Source organism: Astyanax mexicanus, chromosome 25 (assembly GCF_023375975.1).
Source record: "Astyanax mexicanus isolate ESR-SI-001 chromosome 25, AstMex3_surface, whole genome shotgun sequence".
NCBI classification, from domain to species: Eukaryota; Metazoa; Chordata; class Actinopteri; order Characiformes; family Acestrorhamphidae; genus Astyanax; species Astyanax mexicanus.
The window spans coordinates 26032448-26052973 of NC_064432.1; the positions used below are offsets into that span (position 1 = coordinate 26032448).

General features: G+C 34.7%; 2 protein-coding genes across 2 annotated transcripts in view; one reads left to right on the forward strand and one right to left on the reverse strand.

Moving 5' to 3' along the window:
* irf1a (interferon regulatory factor 1a) overlaps positions 1–20526 on the forward strand; it is a 44644-nt gene that overhangs the window by 20269 nt on the left and 3849 nt on the right. The gene's annotated exons all lie outside the window — the stretch shown is intronic.
* Positions 46–18281, reverse strand: ddx21 (DEAD (Asp-Glu-Ala-Asp) box helicase 21). The gene is made up of 17 exons (XM_049472146.1): positions 18114–18281; positions 16150–16368; positions 14960–15139; positions 14266–14338; positions 13964–14142; positions 13070–13187; positions 12375–12560; positions 10001–10146; positions 7773–7922; positions 7510–7671; positions 6534–6653; positions 6339–6412; positions 3694–3853; positions 2688–2822; positions 2504–2548; positions 408–582; positions 46–356 (listed from the first exon to the last, which is right to left on the reverse strand). The coding sequence occupies exons 1-17, from the start codon at positions 18201–18203 to the stop codon at positions 268–270; spliced, it is 2301 nt and encodes a 766-aa protein (XP_049328103.1). The 5' UTR covers positions 18204–18281; the 3' UTR covers positions 46–267.

Below are 20526 nucleotides of genomic sequence, written 5' to 3' on the forward strand. Positions count from 1 at the left end.
GCTGTAATTGTTGTTTAAGTGACGAAAAACAAATAACAGAACAGATTTATTTATATTAAGACCACTTTAATGAAGTTCTCATTCATGTGAATGGGCTTAAATATGGATGTTTAAATTCATAATTGCAAAGCAATCAGTTCGGTGTATCGAGCAAGTCTTGGGAAGCGAGGTTTATTCCCCAAGCACCAGAAAAAGAGTCACAGGAGAGTCAAATACAAAAAACATAAAGGAAAAGAGTAACGAGTCCGAATGGGCGGCTGCTGGTGGTTAATAGTCGAAAGCTTGGCTGAAACTTCGCTTCTGACCACCTCTTCCTCCTCCTCCTCTTCCTCCTCCACCACCACGTCCTCCCCGTCCTCGTCCTCCACCGCCTCGTCCTCCTCCTGCTCCTCCTCTTCTGTTCCCACCAAAGCTCCTCCTGTCACCCCCGAACCCGCCACGGCCCCTGCCACCTCCGCCACCGCCCCTGCCACCAAACCCGCCAGACGTCCTCTCGCCAAATCCGCGCTGCTGCTGCTCCTTCAGCTCTGGCAGTTCTGTGGCGACGGTCAGCTGCCAGCGGCGGCCATCTTCCCATTTATCCTTTAAAACAGAATGAATATCTCAGATTAACTTATTGCTCAGTTTGGTAATGTGGTTTTGTTTTAGCACATTCTCCCTCTCAATCTACCTCCCTCTCTCCTGCTCGCTCTCTCTTTCTCTCTCTCTTGCTCTCTCTTGCTTTCTCTCTTCCCCTCTTACTTACTTGCTTTAACACTCTCTCTCTCTCTCTCTCTCTTTCTTTCCCTCTCCTCTTTCACTTACTTTCTCTTTTTTCCCTACGTACCTCTCGCTTTCTCTCTGGCTCTCTTCCCCACTCACTCCTTCTACCCCTCTTTTTCTCTACCTCTTGCTTTTTCTCTCTCCCTTCCCCTCTTGCTTTCCCTTGCACTCTAACTCACTCTCTCCTTTCTCTTGCTCTCACTTATCTCACTCATTCTCTCCATCTTCTCTCTCTCCCCTCTCATTCACTTTCTAGCTCAATCTCTCTTCATCTCTCCTGCTCTCACTTACACTTTCTCTCTCTCCCCCTTTCTCTACGTACCACTCTTTACTATCTACCTTTTGCTTTTTCACTCACTTTCTCTCACTCCCTCCCCCTCTCTCTCTCTCTTGCTCCCTTACTTTTTTGCTGCCTCAAGTACTCGCTTTCTACCTCTCGTGTTCTCTCTGACTCTCACTCACTCGCTTTTTCTCACTCTTGCTCTCTCCCCCTCTCACTTACTTTTTCCCTCCACCTCTCCCCCATTTACACACACACACACACACACACCTTCCCACACTCTCTCTACCTCTAGACCCCTCTCGCTTTCTCTATACTACTCTCCCCATCACTCCCCCCCCCTTTCTGTCTCTCGTTCTCTCTCTCTCTCTCCCCCTCTCACACAGCTGATGGCACAAATAAGCAGCTACACTTTATTTAGTTTATTTCCTCCAATAAAGCTCCCAGTTAAACTCAGTAACTCATCACATTACAATATTCTAGTTTAAAAAGCATCAACTGCCCTGAGATAATGTGCTACAGTAAAAAATGCTTTATTCATACAAAGCTCTCAAACAGATCAGCCACAACATTAAAACCAGCTCTGTAAATACATTAAACTAGTATGTGCTTTCTGCTTTACTTGTAGCTGGATTTAATATTGTGGCTGAAGCCTAAACATCACCCTAACAACACTAATCCTAGATTTTTGCATTAATCATTTGATTACCTTAAAAGTAAAAAAATCCTATATAGAAGAAAACGATGCATCAAGACTCTCGATAATCATTTTATAATCAATTAGAAGGTGCTTAGAGATTGTCCACCTCTAGCAGAGAACATGGCAGAAACAGGTAAAGACAAATAATAAGGATAATTTAGATTAGAATAAAGAAATCCTGAAAGGATTTGAGAAAAAATTATTTGATTTAATAAGGATTACATAAAGCAAATTCTACTCTCATCTGTAATTGATGGATTCTGTCTGTGTTTAGCGTAGAACTGACCAATGGAAATCAGCTGCTGGAGTTTCTGCAGTGTTTATGGAAAGAAGCAGTAGAGACTGCGAGGTCTTGACTGATTTGTATGATGAAGAAAATAAGAAATTAAAGGTTCAATTGCACAATTTATAGAGTATTGTTGTTGTGATTAAACAGCTCTTTTAAATTGATCAACATCACCATTATCTAGACGCTTCATCGCGTCTCCAGCAAAGTTAGAAAGATGTTTCACCTTTGATGTTTTGTTTTGACAACAGAAAGGACTCTTTACCTGTGAAACTTAAAGCCATCATAGAAGCTAAAGCTGAGGAAAGCTTGGCTTTCAAAGCTGAATCAGACGCTTTTACCAGCCTGATAAACGACCCTGAGCTGCTCTTCAGCGTCTAGATTTACAGAGGACTTTCTCCTCTTTGCTAAGATCAAATTCTGCAAATACAGCAACATCTCAAACACACACAACACGAATATAAAAGTGCTTTACCTGAATTTCTTTCACTTTATCAGCAGGAACATCAAAGCACACTCCCTGTTTAAAGAAAAAGAAAAAAAACAATAAACCATCAATTAATTATTCCATTAAAAACTTCAATTTTTAAAGATAACAATTAAAGGACGCCTGATTTAAATACATAAATGAACTGAATCATCAGAACTCTACGACGCACCATTTGATCCTTGAGGAAGATCATCCGTCTGATCTGGTCGTCTATCTCCTCCCCGAGCTGCTCTTTCAGAGCTCGCCAGGCCGTGCCGATGTTGTTCATCTCAACTGAGCAGTTCATGATCATGGTGGTAAAACCCTAAAAACAGGACAAAAATAAAATTCTCAATCTGTATTAAAGAATTTTCCATCAAAAACGAGCAACATCTTTCAAAACATTACATCCAAAGGTGTGAAAAGTGTCTCCATTCATTAAATACGTCTGTAGAAGTTGAAGCATCAACTCAAGCTTTTTACTTTAAGTAAATACTGGTTACTGGTACAAGTAATGGTTTCAAAACTAATGTAAGTAATGTAAGGGTCCTATAGTGCACTATAATGACTATAATGGCGGGACGTGTGCAGATGTGATGGATCACAGTATAAACCAATAGGGAGTCGGAATGGTATATGTTTATACTTCTCTACATCCAATCACAATCAGATTCACTCTATCTGGATGGAGAGATTTATCTGGATAGGGGTTTCATTGAACGATGAGAAGCCGGAATGAAAACCAGCTGAAATGAGTAAATAGGAGTAACGAGACTGTTTTTATTAAAATGTAAGGAGTAGAAAGTTCAGATAATTGTGTGAAAATGTAAAAACAGTTACTCCAGTAAAGCAGAGTTCTTGCTCCATTTTAAAAGTCAAATTTAATGCATTTTAAGACCTCAATAAATAGAATTTAAGGCCCAAAAATGTAGTCATAACTTCCTAAGTAGAAAATAAATAGTGTTAAAAATTGAAAATTAACGTTTTCCCCATTTGTTATAAATTTTCTTTTTCAATTTTGTTCCATTGTGATGCAGAACATGTTAGCATGTTCGCTAGCTCTCTGCTAATGTTACCTAGCTCTACGCTAACCTTGGTTCTCTCTTGGGAACCCTGTAAAGTACAGATAATCTATATTTCTACTTTATTACTCGACACCTCTGCATGATTGCGGATTGAATTCTGTAAATACTCACAGCGTCGGAGTTCAGGAGGGACCTCTGCTCCAGAGTCGTGGCTCCTGATATGTGAGCCAAAGCGGCGGCTAACGCCTCCACAGGACCTCGCTCTTCTATCAGCCTCTCGGCCGCGGCGCGGAAGTACTCGATAGCTGCCGCCGGTACAGAGTCCAGGTACCTGTGAACAGTACATGTAGACAATTACAGTAAATTACACTAATTGGTTTAGCACAGTATAGTCACCCAAACCCAGCATTGAACCCCAGTCTACCACAAGATGTGGTGTTATCCACTGTGCCACACCAACCATCTGAGTTTGATTCGTCTTTTAGTTGTTAACGATATGAAATGATGCTAGAACTAATAGGCGACTCTAATATACAGGAAATGAAAGAACAGGTTTACATGCAGAAATAATAAAATTATATCAAATCATCAGTCAAACTTACTCTTTCTAGCCCTGTAGCCATCAGCCATTGTGGCCTTCATAATAAATGCCCTCATACTCTAATTATTATACTTGTATGCCAAGAACAGTGAAGAACATCCACATTTGTTACATTTGGACCATTTTATATTATATACTGTATATGCAGGCACTAAATGCTAAAAATTCTTGTATTAAATCTGTTACACTTAGAGTAGCTTTGTCTCAGAAGTGTTTTTATCATTGTCTTATGAGATGAAAAAAAAATATATATACATACATACATATATATATATATATGTATGTAACACGTGAGTAGGGTCAAAATTACTCCTAAATAAGGGTTATCTTTCAATACAGTTCTTAAGAAATTTATAAGAACTGTAGAATATCGTCTACAAGAGCCAAGAAACGTCTGACCAAACCGGTTCTAATTAAGCTTTATCCAGAATCCTGACAGTATAACAGCAAAACACAAAAGCTGCTCTCTTTCTCTGGGTTTTCTGCTCTTCACAGATCATCACACTCATCCCTGGAGGCATCCGCCATTATTACTCGGAACTGAAGGCCTGAATTAAAGCATTACGTCAAATGTTTTCCTCTGAAAAAGAGCCGTTCCAACTTAAACTACAGTTTGTAGAAGTTTGAGTAATGATTTAAGTGTCCTTTTAAATAGAGCAGGGCAATATTTCATCATTACAGAGAGTAAAATCAAGTTAAACAAAGTTAAATAATCTAAAATTCACTGTACTCCATTGTACATTTAAGAGATTCTTTAAAGAAAACTACGATTCAAATACTCTCATTACATTGCGATAAATAGGGCTGAACGATAATTCGATTCCGATAAATAACAGCTATTTCAATAACTGTTTCAATAAAAATGGAAGACCAGAGTTATGTGCAGATATAATAAAATTAACAGATCAAGAACTTCACCAGAATTTACTCACCAGAATCTAGCCAGCTAGCCTTCAGCTGGCCTTCATAATAAATGTCCTCATACTTTTATTATTATACTTGCATGCCAAGAACAGTAAAGGACATCCAAATTTGTATTTGCATTTGGATCATTTTATATTATTTTGAGTTTACTAAGTAAACTTTCGATCAAAATATGGACAAATATCAAAATTCTGCTAATATTTGTATCTCATTTTTATCGTATTTTTGCACTATAAATAAACATCTAATTTCTGGTCTATTTTCATACATAAGGCGCACCGGATTATAAGACGCATTTTAAGAGACACTATAAGGAACTTCTAATTCAGCAGGTGTCGCCGCTGGGTAAGTAAAGCTAAGCTAAGCTAAATAAACAAAACTGTAATTAAAAAAAGATTATTTTAAAGTCAAGCGAGTGCTGAATGTTAATCTACACAGATTTCTCTCCTGAAAACCAATTATTTGGGTGAGTAAAGGGCATCCGTTTATTTACAGTAAGCTTAGATTCCCAAATTTCTCCAGCACTAAGGCTGGAGCATTAGTATTAGCAGCTAACTGCTAGCGGTAAACACACAGACTACACAGTCCAATATACTCACCTCTGAACAACGATAGAGCTAGCGATTTGAATGGTTAGCAGGTAATGCTAATGCTGCTTCAGCAGTGCTACCCGGGGTTAGCAGCAGTCTTCAAGTCAATAATACTCACCTCTAAATAGGGAAATAGCGGTTATCTGCTAATGCTAACACTAACACTGCTGGAGAACTAAACTGACATAACCTGACATAACACTGCAGTGCAGAGTTATACCGGAGTTTAAGTGGCTTTACTGCTCCTTAATACCTGAAGATTTTTGGTAAAATTAAAGGATTTTAAGTGCACCTTATAATGTAAAAAATCTGATAAAAATGAGATACAAATATTAGCATAATTTAAATATTTGACAAAATAATATACAATGGCCAAATGCAACAAAAATGTGAATTTCCTTTATTGTTCTAGCCATACATGTATAATAATAAGAGTATGAGGACATTTATTATGAAGGCCACAATGGCTAACGGCTACCTGGTGATGCTAACTGTACTGGCTAGATTGAGTAAGTTCTGCTGTTTGGTAAAATAGGTGTATTATATCTATATTTAAGCTTTATAAAGAAAAATCTAAATACACTGTTGAACATATTACATCAAGCAAAATGTAGCTATTGTATTTATTGTACGATAAAAATTCGATTTTGTAAGTATAACAGATGTAGTTGTAATTCAGTGCAATTATTGCGTAAGTTTACCTGACGGCGTCTTTACTGGAGGATTTAACGATGTCGTTAGCAGTCGGCACGCCCACGCGCTTAAACGTGATGCCCTAGGAGTAAAACAACAACATTAAATGACAGTAAATTAAAAATGCTGGCATGCTAAAAATGTGCTGTGGTGAAATGAGTAGGTGATGAGTGTTTAAATGCTAACGGCTAACTGCTACTCACAGCTTTCTTCTCTACGTATCGGAGCTGATCCTCCTCTTTGCGCTGGTAGAAACAGATGCAGACGCCAGTTCGTCCAGCTCTGCCGGTTCGCCCGGAGCGGTGGATATACGACTCGACGTCCTGAAGAAGAAAAAACAACAAGCGTTAATAAAACAGAAGTTAAAGAATTAAAGAGGATTAAACTATTTATCATAGTAGTGCTGGGCGATAAAACGATCTGGATTTTTATTGTGATAAATTGTTCCTTGATGACTATGATAAGCCGGGGCAATAGGATTCGATAAACTTTATTGGCACCACTTTAAAATAAGACTACCCTTTTTAATGGTTTATAAATGGTTTATAAATTAGATTAGTAGTTATTATTGATTAGGTTGTAAATGCCTTAAAAACGTTATATGATAAGCAGTTACAACACATCAACTGAAAAGGCATCAATGAACCATTGTTTATTTAGTCATTTAATTTATAGTAAATAGTTCAACATTATTACAAATGTATTAAATATGACAGGTTTAAAGGCTGACTGATGGAAAACACAAAGTAAGATCAGGATCTAGAAAGATCTGAGATTTGCCATTTTTATTTGTGTTATAAATATATAAATCTAAAATAGAAAAACAGTAAAACATCCGTATTACCTACTTTTTATATGACTAAAACTTTAGACTAAAACATTTCTTTTCGTCGACTAAAACTAATAATAACCAAAAGACTAAAATGTGACTAAAACTAAAGAAACCTTTAAGTGCAAAAGAAAGTGATTTGATTTGTATCATGATACATATTGATATCGACTAATATGGAAAACTAAATTGTGATGGTAGAATTCATCCATAAGGAGCTCTGATGATTTTAAATGCCCCTATATTGCGAAAAATACGGTAAACAGTGGAACACGTCAAAGAAGGGAGCTACAGTCCTCTAATTTACTCTAAAAACAACAGAACTCAGAATTGTCTCCAAAGCTTCTTACCTTAGGAGGAGAACACTGAACGACCAGGTCCACTTCTGGGATGTCCAGACCTCGAGCGGCGACGTTTGTGGCCACCAGGACCTCGAAGGTTCCGTTCCTGAAGCCTTTCAGGGTGGTTTCTCTCTGTTTCTGAGGGATGTCTCCGTGCAGAGACTGGGCGTTCTGCTCAGAACACAGTATAAGAGGTGGTTTATTAAATATATTCAGATTAATATACATTCTCACGATGGGTTTAGCCGGTGGTATAGGTCCAGGGCGTGTACCTGTTTGATGGACGGGTTCATGGAGAGCTCGTGAGCTTCTTTCTTGGTCTCACAGAAGACGATGCTGCGGCCGTGGCTCCCGCTGTAGACCTGCACCACGTCCCCGAGGACCGCTGCTCTCTGAGACCAGTGACACGCGATGGCCAGGTGCTGTAACACAAACACCACAGGTGAGATCAGGAGAGGAATCTTAATTTAACTTAAATAAGCAGCAGAAAATGTTTATTATTAGCTAAACACACTGTACTGGCTAATAATTAATTTGGAAACACCATGAAAACCAATCTAAAAACAAGATAGATTTTTAAGGTTTCTAGACAGAAACAAAGAAAATAAAAATAATTTTAAAAACTGCATTAAAACAGAAATTTTATTAATTTGGGTGTGTAATATTGTAAGTTTTCGTGACATGTAAAATTTCCTTAAACAAATTGTGCAAAATAAGAAATATTGATATTCTTAAAAAATTTTGCAATTGTGATTTAGAAAAAAAAAAAAGAAAAAAAAAAAGCACCATTTAAAGCTTTTTTACAGGTTTCAGAAAGAAATCGTATCTACTAAGATATATAAAAATATGTACAATCTCGATAATATAAAAAAAATTGCATTAAAACAGTAATTTGATTAATTTAAATGACTATGTAATGATGATACTGTGACAGTTTTCCTGAAATGTAAAATGTCCGTAAAACAAATTGTGGGAAAAAAAGAAAGTATTGCAACATATAATCATAAGGCTGGACAATATTGTAAAAAAAATATATATAATAAATACATAATAAACATCTTGATATTCTTCAAATATATCAGTGATACTTGATTATGATTTAGTTTTTTTTTAGGTCATACAATACAAAAAAAAACAAAAACAAAAAAAACAGCACCATTTAAAGCTTTTTTTTTCTCTCCCCTGTAAATTTTCACCCATACAAACTACAGTGCCTCTCACACACTCACACACACACATATATATATATATATATATATATATATATATATATATATATATAGTTTCAGTTAAGATCACTAAACCCATTACAGAACCTCATTTAGAGAGAAACTAAAACAATGAAGCAGAACCACGTCGGCTTCAAATGAAATAAACACACACAAACAGTAACCCGTCCTATCTTATCTCACTCATCTCTCATCTACACTCAGAGACGCAGCGATGCGTGCCCTGGCACTCCGCCACCAAGCGATTCCTGAGAAAAGGAAAGATTTTCCCTCCAGCAGCACATCCTCATTCCTCACTGACACCTGGTTAAACCAGCTTCAGCTTCATTTACATAACCTGATCTAATTTCTCTGAAACTGAAGCGTTTTAATAAAGTAAAACTGATCACTAAAGAAAAACATACCTTAATCAAAATACTTTAAAACACTAAAGAAAAACAGACTTAAATTAAAATAAAATAAAAAAAAGCACTAAACAAAACCCTTCACAACAATAGACTAATAAACACCTCTGGGAACTCCTTCCTTCAAGACTGTTGGAAAACGTTTCATTTAAGGTGGCCACTTCTTGAAGCTCATTGAGAGAAGATATATATATATATATATATATATATATATATATATATATATATATATATATATATATATATATATATATATAAAATGTTTGAGTAAAACTAGACATGTTTCCTAAATTCCAAATAAAAATATTCTCATTTAGAGCATTTATTTGCAGAAAATGAGAAATGACTGAAATAACAAAAAAGATGCAGAGCTTTCAGACCTCAAATAATGCAAAGAAAACAAGTTCATATTCATAAAGTTTTAAGAGTTCAGAAATCAATATTTGCTGGAATAACCCTGGTTGGTTTTTAATCACCGTTTTTTTTTTCATGCATCTTGGCATCATGTTCTCCTCCACCAGTCTTACACACTGCTTTTGGATAACTTTATGCTGCTTTACTCCTGGTGCAAAAAAAATTATGGCTTCCTGAGTTAAAATATTAGTGTTAATGTTTCTAAATGGATATGAACTTTGCATTATTTTAGGTCTAAAAGCTCTTCATCTCTAATTGTCTGCAAATATATGCTCTAAATGCTCATACTTTTTATTTGGAAATGTCAGTAGTAACATTATCTTGACAGTATTTTATACATTTACGACTAATTAATGAAAGTATATGTGGTTGAACAGGATGGTGTTATTCTAAAGCCCTGCCTATTAAAATCTATACTCTACTGTATCATTAACCCTTTACTCTGAGACTCACCTCGACTGTAGTCGCTGCTTTCTGAGTCTTTTTGCCGATGAGATCCACGTGGACGAACTGAGATCTCATGTACTTCTTAGCCACGTCGTAAACCCAGGGAGGACACGTAGCCGAGAACAGCAGAGTCTGAGGGTTACTTTCAGCGTCTGCAACAGAATAAGATTATTAAAACAGCTGTTCACTCACTGTTTCTTCTGAAATCAAGAGTATTTAAAAAAAAAAAAGAGTTCATCCTGCTTTTATATAACAAAAAAATAATAACGTAACAGCATAACAGTGCATTTACAGATCCCAGAATATATAACAAAACATTAAACTGCTATTTTTAAAAGTCATCATACTGGCTCATTCATTTTAATGGATTTTCCTTGCTTAGAAAGGCATAAAAGGCCATATTAGGTTAATAATTAATAATATATTTGAAAATGGTGTGCACAAACATATGGACAATTTGCACGTCGTTTTCAGTTGGTACCTTTTTGGTATTGAATTTTGATACCCAATAATATTTAGTACCGGTACTTCAACCCAATCAGCCTTACCTAACCCTAGCACCAGGTGCTGAAAAATAAAGAAATGCTATGGTTAACAAAAACTGCAGCGCTGTGATTAATCAATCATATAAAACACTTAATAATAATAATAATAATAATAATCCAGTGTCTGAGGAGAGCTCTGTATTGTCTCTGAGTTTCCCCAGAGCCTCATATCAATCCATGGACTTCTACTCAATGTTTAGAATCATTGATTCCAAGTTGTGCTCTATTCCTGAACCGATTCACTCAGAAAGAGTCAACTCTACAATTAACCCATCATATAATTTCCTCAAAGCGTCCAAATAGCACACAGATCACATGATAATTCAAGAAATATCAGCTGATTTTAAAGTTTAAATTCTACTGCACTTCAAACACTATAATTTTAAAAGAAGATTCTAAAGGACTGCTGCAGTATAGCAGTACAAATAGGACGAGTATGACTGTACTGTAGTCTGAATTTTTAGCTACAGTAGAATAATCAACTATAAACACATGCCAGAGAGATTAAAATATGACTACTAATGAATATCTAATTACAGATGACTGACTAAATGATTGATGGATGGATATCAGGGCATGCACAACACAAACAGAGCTCTAAAAGAAAAGCTCTAATCAAAACAAAGTGGTGCTGAATCATCAGTACTTGAGCCCTTCCAACGAATAACCGCCTATCAGCAGAGTTATTTACATTGCAGATCTAAAATGTGCTTTATTCACTTCACAAAGACACTTCTAATAAAAAAAAGGTTTATATTAACTATTTAATTTCTCATAAATCTCAACCATATTCATAATGATCTGGTCGGGCAACACTGGGAATTTACTTTAGTAGGGCTGTTCGATTTGACCAAAAATTAATTTTCCTATATCAATATACTAGTGCATCTAAAAAAAATTAGAATATCATTAAAAAGTTGCTTTATTTCAATAATTCAGTATTTCTTTTATTGTTGATGTTATATAATTATATTATACATCAATTGGCACTTTTGGTACACAGTGTGGGCAGTCTGCCAAAAAATGAAATCCTGCTGGAAAAGGAAATCTGCATCTCCATAAAAGTTGTCAGCAGAGTGAAGCATGAAGTGCTGTATGATTTACTGGGAAAATCTGCCATCTGTCATTTTTTATTTCTTATTTTATTGAGAATTTAAATTAAAATATAAATGATTAAAATATGTCACTTTCACTTTTTAACTGAAATTAAATTGTCCAACAATGTTTTTAATCAGTGTTTCTCAATCCTGGTCCTGTTCAGAGGTGAGTATTAATCAGCCTGTATCTTGCTGCTGAGCCCAGCTAGCACTGCTGGAGCAGCATAAACATTAACCGCTAAACTGCCTTAAGAGCTAGTTAGCTCTTTTGCCGATCAGAGGTGAGTATATCGGACTGTAGTCTTTGTTACCATTTAGCTAATGCTAATGCTGCTGCATCCAGCCTTAGTGTAAATCTGTAAATCTATGCTTACTGTAAATAAACAGAAGCGCTTTACTCGCCCAAATAAACAGTTTTCAGGAGAAAAATCTGTGTAGATTAACATTCAGCACTCGTTTAACTTTAAAAGAAAGTGCTACTTAGCTTAGCTTAACTTAGTTAACCCCACCACACCACCACTTAGTGGTGAGACCTGCTAAATAAGAAGGGAAACATGGTGACACCCCTGTTCCTTACTAGTGTCACATAATGTGCCTTATAATCCAGTGCACCATATGTATGAAAATAGATGTTTATTAATTGGGCACTTTATAATCTGACCTTATAGTGGCAAAACATATATAATATGTAATAATATGTAATAATATTAATATAAATGAATTGCTGGATTCTCTTACCTTTTTTGTAAGAAGCAGACAGGATCTCCTCCACCTGCTCAGCGAAACCCATATCCAGCATTTGGTCCACTTCATCCAGAACCACGTGCTTCAGCTGAGACAGATCCAGCTTATTGTTCTGGAGATTATCTTTAATTCGGCCTGGAGTTCCCACCAGAATATCGATACCACTGCGGATCGCGTCCACTGTAATATATAACAAATATAACAAATATAACAACCAGCAGAAGATCAAAAAACATGCAAGTAGATTTAAGGTAAAAAAAAAAGTTTATACACAGAGACAATTAAAGAGCTTTAAATATATATAGAGTCAAGACTTAACTAAGAACAAGTTTAATAGAGTTCTAAGAATTAGAAACTAAAAGAAAAAAGTAATGCAAACTATAAAAACAAAAAATAATACAATTAGAATACAATAAATCAATGTAAGACATAATATAGAACAAGTAATGAAAACTGAGCATAAATAAAATATTAAAAACCTGCGAAGAAGAGCACGGTGTTGAAAGTTTAGAATTAAAGAGTTCTTTTTAAGAAACAGATCAGCATTAGATTAAATATTTACACTGTATTAGTGGTGTCAATCAAATAAAAATGAACAATAATCATAATTATGATTCTTAAGGGAGTTCAGGTCTAAATAAATAGATCAGCTACGTGTGAAAATGAATAGAACGTGCTAGAACACTAACCTTGCGGGTTGTAGGAGCTTCCTCCATAGAAGCAGAAGACTGAGAGGTTTCTGGTGACGTCCTTGAAATCCTTGGCAACCTGAATGGCCAGCTCTCGGGTAGGAGCCAGGACCAGCACCTACGGGGTTAAATAAAGAAATTATAAGAATAAGAAATTATAATTCAAAGAACAACGGGAAAGTTATCTACCAAGCTAACTACTGAGACAAACTACTGCAGATTTTTTAAATGCTTGTTATAAAGTAAATGGCCACAAAATATTGAAACCAAGGTTATAATAGTTTTAAATTTTTCATTATAGTTTAATTTCATTTCATTTTCACCTTTTCTCCTGCAATTCATTTTGTCTTAATTCATTTTTAGAGTAGTTTTGCTAGTTTTTATATCCGCCTGCTATTAAACTGCTCGAAAGGAAATATATAAATATATATTATATTTAGAAATATAAATATAGAGTTTATAAATAAATAAAAAACGAAAATGCGGGGTATGATATCTGTAATTTCACTTCAATTTAGTTAATTTAATAAACAATTCTATTAGTTTCAGTTTACAAAAATGTTTTGTTTTTTTTTCAATTTCAGTTTAATTATTTTGTTCATTTTCGTTAATGATATCCTTGATTAAAACTACACATTAAACTATGATAATATAGTGGTTATTGTTATTTTAACAACGAAAACACTCAAATCTGTAAATTTTTTGGTTGTGTGCGTCAGTGCTATCCTACCAGTGATTCCCACAACCCTCTGTTTGGAGTGTTCCTCTAGAAAATCTCTGATTAAAAGGTCATGTAGCCCCAAACTCTTCCCCTAACCCACCCCTCCAGGCTAAGTCCTATATCCTAAAGTGTCCTAAATGATCAGCTGAGCTGATAAGATAAGATAAACCTGCCTTTGGGGGTCTCCCTCTCCTCTTGTCCGCGGGTTCCGACTGCAGTTTCTCCACCAGTGGAATGGCGAATGAAAAGGTCTTTCCTGTGCCGGTTCTGGCCTGGCCAATCACATCCTTCCCATCATACACCGGGTTGAAGGTCTTCACTTGGATGTCAAACAGGTATGTAACTCCACGAGCTGGAAAAAAAAAAACAGGGAAAAGCAGATCATAGATCATAGACTATAGAGTTCTGAACAGCTAAAAAAGACTAAAACAGATATGTGGGATACGTGCAGATATGTGGAGATAAAAGGTTTTACCTTGAAGCAGTTGGATGGTTTTCTGTGAGATTTTGAAGTTTGAGAAAGCACCTTCTCTTTGCTCTGGAGTTTCCTGGAGGAAAAGAAAAGAGAGGAGTATATTTAGCTAAGAAGGGTGGGAATGTCAGGGAATCTTACAATACAATATTATCACAATAAAGACATTACAATAATTTGACTGCAATATTCAATATACACAGTATCTCTGTTACTAAAGAGGATAAAATACTCATTTTATTAAGTATAGCCCCACTACGTGAAGTAATGAAGCAATAACTTACGTACTGTATTTTTCGCACTTATAAGGCGCATATAAAATGATTTAATTTTCCCAAAAATCACAGTGTGCCTTATAATCCAGTTCTACCAGTCAGGTGTTTTTCCATTCAGAGGAGAGTATTATCAGCCTGTAGCCTAAATATTTTGTTCCACCCCTAGACAGCACAAGGGCATGCCTCCGGCTGTGGCGACGGCACATAGGCAGCATCCCAGTGCACTCGGAGGAAAGCGCTGGATGCCCAGCTCTGATACATCAGCTAACAGATGCCTGTGTTAGCTGACTTTCAAACTGACTAATAAACAATAATGTATCATTTATAGAGCATTAATAGAGGGCATTAGGAAACATGTAATGGAATAGAAGTATATTTCAATCATACAGAAATACATTTAAAAAAATTCTAAAATAAGTTACCGTCTCTTTTTCGCTGTCGCTGGCGGAGTCCTCGCTGGACTGGGCTGGAGTCTGGTCTGTGGAATGTCCGTTAAGCTTCGTCTGAGACTTCGCTGGTTTTTCAGCCTCTTCACTGATGGCTGGAGATTCACTGACTGCAGTGTCCTCCTCCGTCTCCTGTTTCTTCTTCTTTTTCTTCTTCTGTTTCAGACGTTAAAAACAGAGAGGAAATATTCAGATTTATCCATAAATAAATAATAATACTACTAATTAGGGCTGGGAGTTTAATGGAATTCATTTGATTGATGGAATAACTGTTTTAATACAATTTTTAAAATGAAATAATGGAAATTGTACAGCTTTACATATAGAAGCTACAGAGAGAATCTCAGTAGACAGACTATTTTACACTTTTTCTTAAAAAAAAAAACTGAAATAAAAAGTTAGGTTTACACCGTGTTTAGGCCTGTCACTGTAAGTGATAACATTTTTGTGGACGATATATTGTCCCAGAAATTATTGTGATACACGATATTTTAGTAATTTTAAGACTATTAATAGCATTAAAAAAAGTGATTACAATTACAGTTTTTTAAATACAAAAAAAATTTAATTAATAATTTATTATAATTAGTTTGAGAATTTTATACTTATTTCTTCACCTACTTTAGTCCCTTTTTAAATGTATGGAGTCACAGTTATTAAAGCATGACAAGCTAAAATACTGTTCAATGTTATATACGTTACATACAAATGAACACAATAAATGATATCACGATTATCAAAAATTACTGGGGTCATGTTCACATAACGTATGATAAATCCATATTGCAATTATTGTGACAGACCTAACCGTGTTTATTATAAAAGCTTCATGCAAGGTTGAAAGAGGGGTGCTTAATAACCGTAAAATAAAAATAAAGAATACAACAGTTTACTTATGACTTTAAACGGTGCAGTTTTTTTAATACAATTAAAAAAGTAACTAAATGTAAGAACTAAAAATATTTTAAATAGTAGCCTAACACTATTAAATAGAGAAACACTCAAATATTTAAACTTCTATTACTGTTCAGGAAGCACGGTGGCTAAGTGGTTAGCACATTCACCTCCCAGCACTTGGGTCTTGGGTTCAATTAATATAATATAATATAATATAATAATACAATATAATAATATAATAGTAATAATAACAATAATGGAGTGATTACCTCGCTGGGTTGGTCGCTGTCGGGTTTGATGAGCTCATCACTGGAATGAGAGTTTTTCACTTTAAGTTTGTCTTTCTTTACGTTTCCGTTAAGATCAGGAGATTCGTTCGAGGTGTCCATCTTTTGTTTCTTAATTTTTTTGGGAGCTGGAGGATCACAGTCGTCTGCGTTTTCCACCACAGCGGCCAACGCCTTTTTCTTGGTCTTATCTTTCTTTTTCTGGGGAGTGGAAAAATATAAGAAATAAGAAAATAAGAGAAGTTGTTTTACACAGAGTAAGAAAATAAAAGTATTATAAAACAATCAGGTTTTTAATGCAGTTGTACAATAAAGAAACTGCTGATTTTATACTATTTTCTTCTTCTTTCCTCTATTTTACTTTAAAAACTAGTTTTATTTTCTAGCCTTTTTTATGGCTGTTGGAAATACAATCTTTAAAAATATATTTTTTTATATAGTGAGAGAAGAGATGTAAAGTCTGTGCAATTACATAAAACGTACAATTTATAATTTGGAACTGTATGTTAAAAGCAACATATCACATTACAAATATTACAAAAAGTAGGAGTGTTTTTTTGAGCAAATTTGGATTGATAAAAAAAGGAAACGCTTCAAAAATAATATATTTTTTATTTTTAATTTGTCGAAAATTGTGCATAATTTTATAAGTTTGAATAAACACGTTTTAATGAGGGTACGAGCATGTTTTAGCGAATTTCGTTTTGTGTATGTAAAAATAACCTAAAATTATGATCAAATATACTATATATATCTCTCGTTATAGTCAAATAAAGAGTCAACAAAATATCCAACATATATTTGACTTATCTCTAATCTATAACACAGTATTACATTAGTTTACAGCGCGTCACGCGTCTGTTTTTCCACTCCACGTGCTGAAGAACACAGTGTTAAAGAGCTAAGCTAGCTAGCTAACAAGCTAACAGCATTAAGTTCACTCCATAAACACGTCAGATAAAGTCTTATAAACACATAAACCAGCTAAATATGAGCTAAATTACCATTTTAATCCATTTACTGAAGGTCATACGGGTTTAATGTATTTATAAACACTTAAAGAAAACTAGCTAACATGCTAAACTTCCTCAGAAGCCTCAGAAAGACTAGCTCGGGCATGTCTGTTAGCATAGCCTAACTTAGCTTAGCTTAGCTGGAATTCGAATCAGTTCACAGAATCGACTCTTCTGAGAAAAGAGTCTCTTATTGAACGAGTGGTTTGTGTATGTATGTATAGATAGATAGATAGATAGATAGATACTGATCAACACATAGATAGATAAAGTAGATAAATATAGAGATAGACAGATAGATAGATCCTAATTGAATCAAAACATACCCATAAGAACCGACTCTTCTAAACTAATACTCGTTAAAATAACAGTTACCTAACTGTGAATCAAACTGTTTTTTGTGAATATAGCTTCTAAAATGTGTTCACATGAGTCGACTATTTCGAATATACATTAGTTCATTATAAATTACAGGCTATTTGTACAAAATAGATTCAAAAGAGTCGACCCGTTTGAATTGCTGATAACTTCAATCTTACACGTGGATCTGTGAATCAGTTTCAAAACATGTTCATAGGAACCGACTCTTCTAAACAACGGTTTGTTAAAAGTATCTCATAGGTGAATTTAAAACAAACAAACAAAAAGAGTCGACTCATTTGAACTGTTACTTGCTGCTAGAGCACAAACTTGTTTGTAAAAAGCTTCAAACATCAAATTAAACAAAAGAGTCGACTCTTCTGAACAGCTGCTTTTACAATACCACAAGCCCATGCGTAATTTGTGAATCGTTTCCGAAGCCTATTTAAATGAATCGATTCTTTTACTCAGATGAGTCGTTTAGCGCTAGCAGCGCTAGCGGAAAGCCGCGTGTAGCGCTGTGCGCGGTGATAATATAGAAATAAACCGGTTTGGCTCCGGATTCGGACTCACTTTGGGTTCGGTAACGGGCTCCGGGCCCTGCTCCTCCGCGTCGGCGGGATGTAGCGGCTCCTGGCCGCGGGGGGAGGCCGCTGACGGCATGGTTCTCTGCTCGGGTTGATGGACACAGCCGGAGCCTCGCGAGCAGGCAGGTAAAGGAGCGAACTCCGCGTGCAGCGCTGCGATCACACCACAGAGCCTGAACAGCGCGGAGACCGCGAGACTGACCACTCCGGAGTGATTTCACCCCCAGACACCAGGGGGCGCTGCTGAGCGAAGCCAAAATATACAAGAGTGAAGGGAGCGTTCTGAGCAAAAAAATCTAAATAAAATAAATGTATATTTTATAAACTTAGAGTATAGACACATAGATAGGTAGATGGATAGAAAAATAAAAATGAACATAATAATGAAATAAATAGAAAATAATAGAAATATATAATAGAAAATATATAGATTCAAGGAGATTTTACTGTAATTTCACATTGCATGTTGTACATGAGCTAGACAGAAAATTGTATTCTCATGGTCCAGTTTACACCCAGAGAGCAATTTTATAAATATATATTAATTTTATAGATAAATATGAAGACAAAAAAATAGAATGCAAATAAAATAATAAAGAAATATATATTAATATATAATACATGGATAATTATGAATGGATATGTTGAAGTGCGAGTAAAGTGACAGTGTTGTTTTAAATATATAATTGTCCTTGTAAAGTGTCAGTGCAGTGTATTTGCTTCTGATAGCTTCATTTCAGCTGTTTTTTTTATTCCGGCTTCTCATCATTCAATAAAACCTCTATCCAGATAAATCTCTCCATCTGCTTCATTTTCCCTAACAATACTTTTACTTTTTATACTTTAAGTATCTTTAAAACCAGTACATTTACACTTTTACTTAAAGAGTAAAAACAGTATTTTAAACCCTAATATCTATACTTCTACCTACATACAGATCCAGTTATAAGATTTTTTGTAAACATGCTCTGCAGTAGTTAGCAGTAATGCTAACGTCTTTGCTGCCAGAAACCTGTTTGCTGTTGTAAAATGAAAATATGCAGGTACATTTTCTCAGCTTTCTAGCAAAATGCTTCGACCTGTTTTACAAAATTAAAGGAATGTCCCGGAAAATTATTAGTTACTATATTTAGTTATAGTTTTAGCTGTTTAGCTCCATTAACCCCCATTCATTAAGGTCTCACTAGCGGGTCTCACCTGCTCTAGTACAAAAAGTTTAAAAAAGTAAAAAAAAAAAAATATAATAAATAAATAAAAAGGTAAAAAGTAAAACAGAAAATGAAAAAAATAAAAATACAATAAATAAATTAAACAAATTTAATATCAAATATCACATTAAATAAAATAAAAAGATAAAAAGCTAAAGGGTATCTAAAAAAAGAAATAAATAAAAGAAGAAAATAAATAAAGAGGCAAAAACGGGGGAAAGGTAGTGAAACAGGAAATACAATAAATAAAAAGGTAAAATGGTAAAAAACGTAACACAGAATATAAAATTAATAAAAGGATGAAATCAATAAAATCAATAAAAAGGCAGAAGGGTAAAAGGTAACACAGAAAATAAAATAAACAATAGGATAAAATAAATTAAAAGGTAGAGGTTTTAAAATAACACAGAGTAAAGTAGCTCGCGGGCTCCCTCTAGCGGTGAGCAGGGATTAGTGAGTGGGCAGTCTCGCTATATAAAGCAGCTCTGCGCTTTTCTTCGGGGTTTTTATCAGGGAGGGAGAAGCAGCTGATCGCCCCCTGCTGTCTGCAGGCGAGATAAACACATTAAACAGGCCAGTTCATCATTTACAATAATTCATAATAATCAATCAATCAATCAATTAACCTTTATTTTCACTTTGGAAAAACACTGAGGACAACACTCATTTTTAATTCAGCCCAGCATTAATAATAAAAATAAAAATTAAAAATAAAATTGAAATGAATATCAAGTAAAAATAATAAAATAAAAAGGTAAAAAAGGCCAAAAGGTAAAACATAAAACAAAATAAATCGAATGCCGAAATAATAAAATAAATAAAAGGTTAAAAAAGTCAAAAGGTAAAACCGAAAATAAAAAAGAGTGACGAAATGATTAAAATAAATAAAAGGGTAAAATAAATAAATGGTAAAAAAGGCCAAAAGGAAACACAGAAAATAAAAGGACAAAATTAATACAATAAATAAAAAGGTTTAAAAAAGGCCAAAAGGTAAAACAGAAGATAAAATAAATACAATGACAAAATAAATAAATTAATAAAAAAAAACAATTAAAAAGGGCCAAAAAGTAAAACAGCAAATAAAATAAATAAAAGGACAAAATAAATATAACAGTAAAAATGCCAAAAGGTAACATAAGGAAATAAAATAAATAAAACAAATGACTGAAAAAAAATTAAAAATTAAAAATT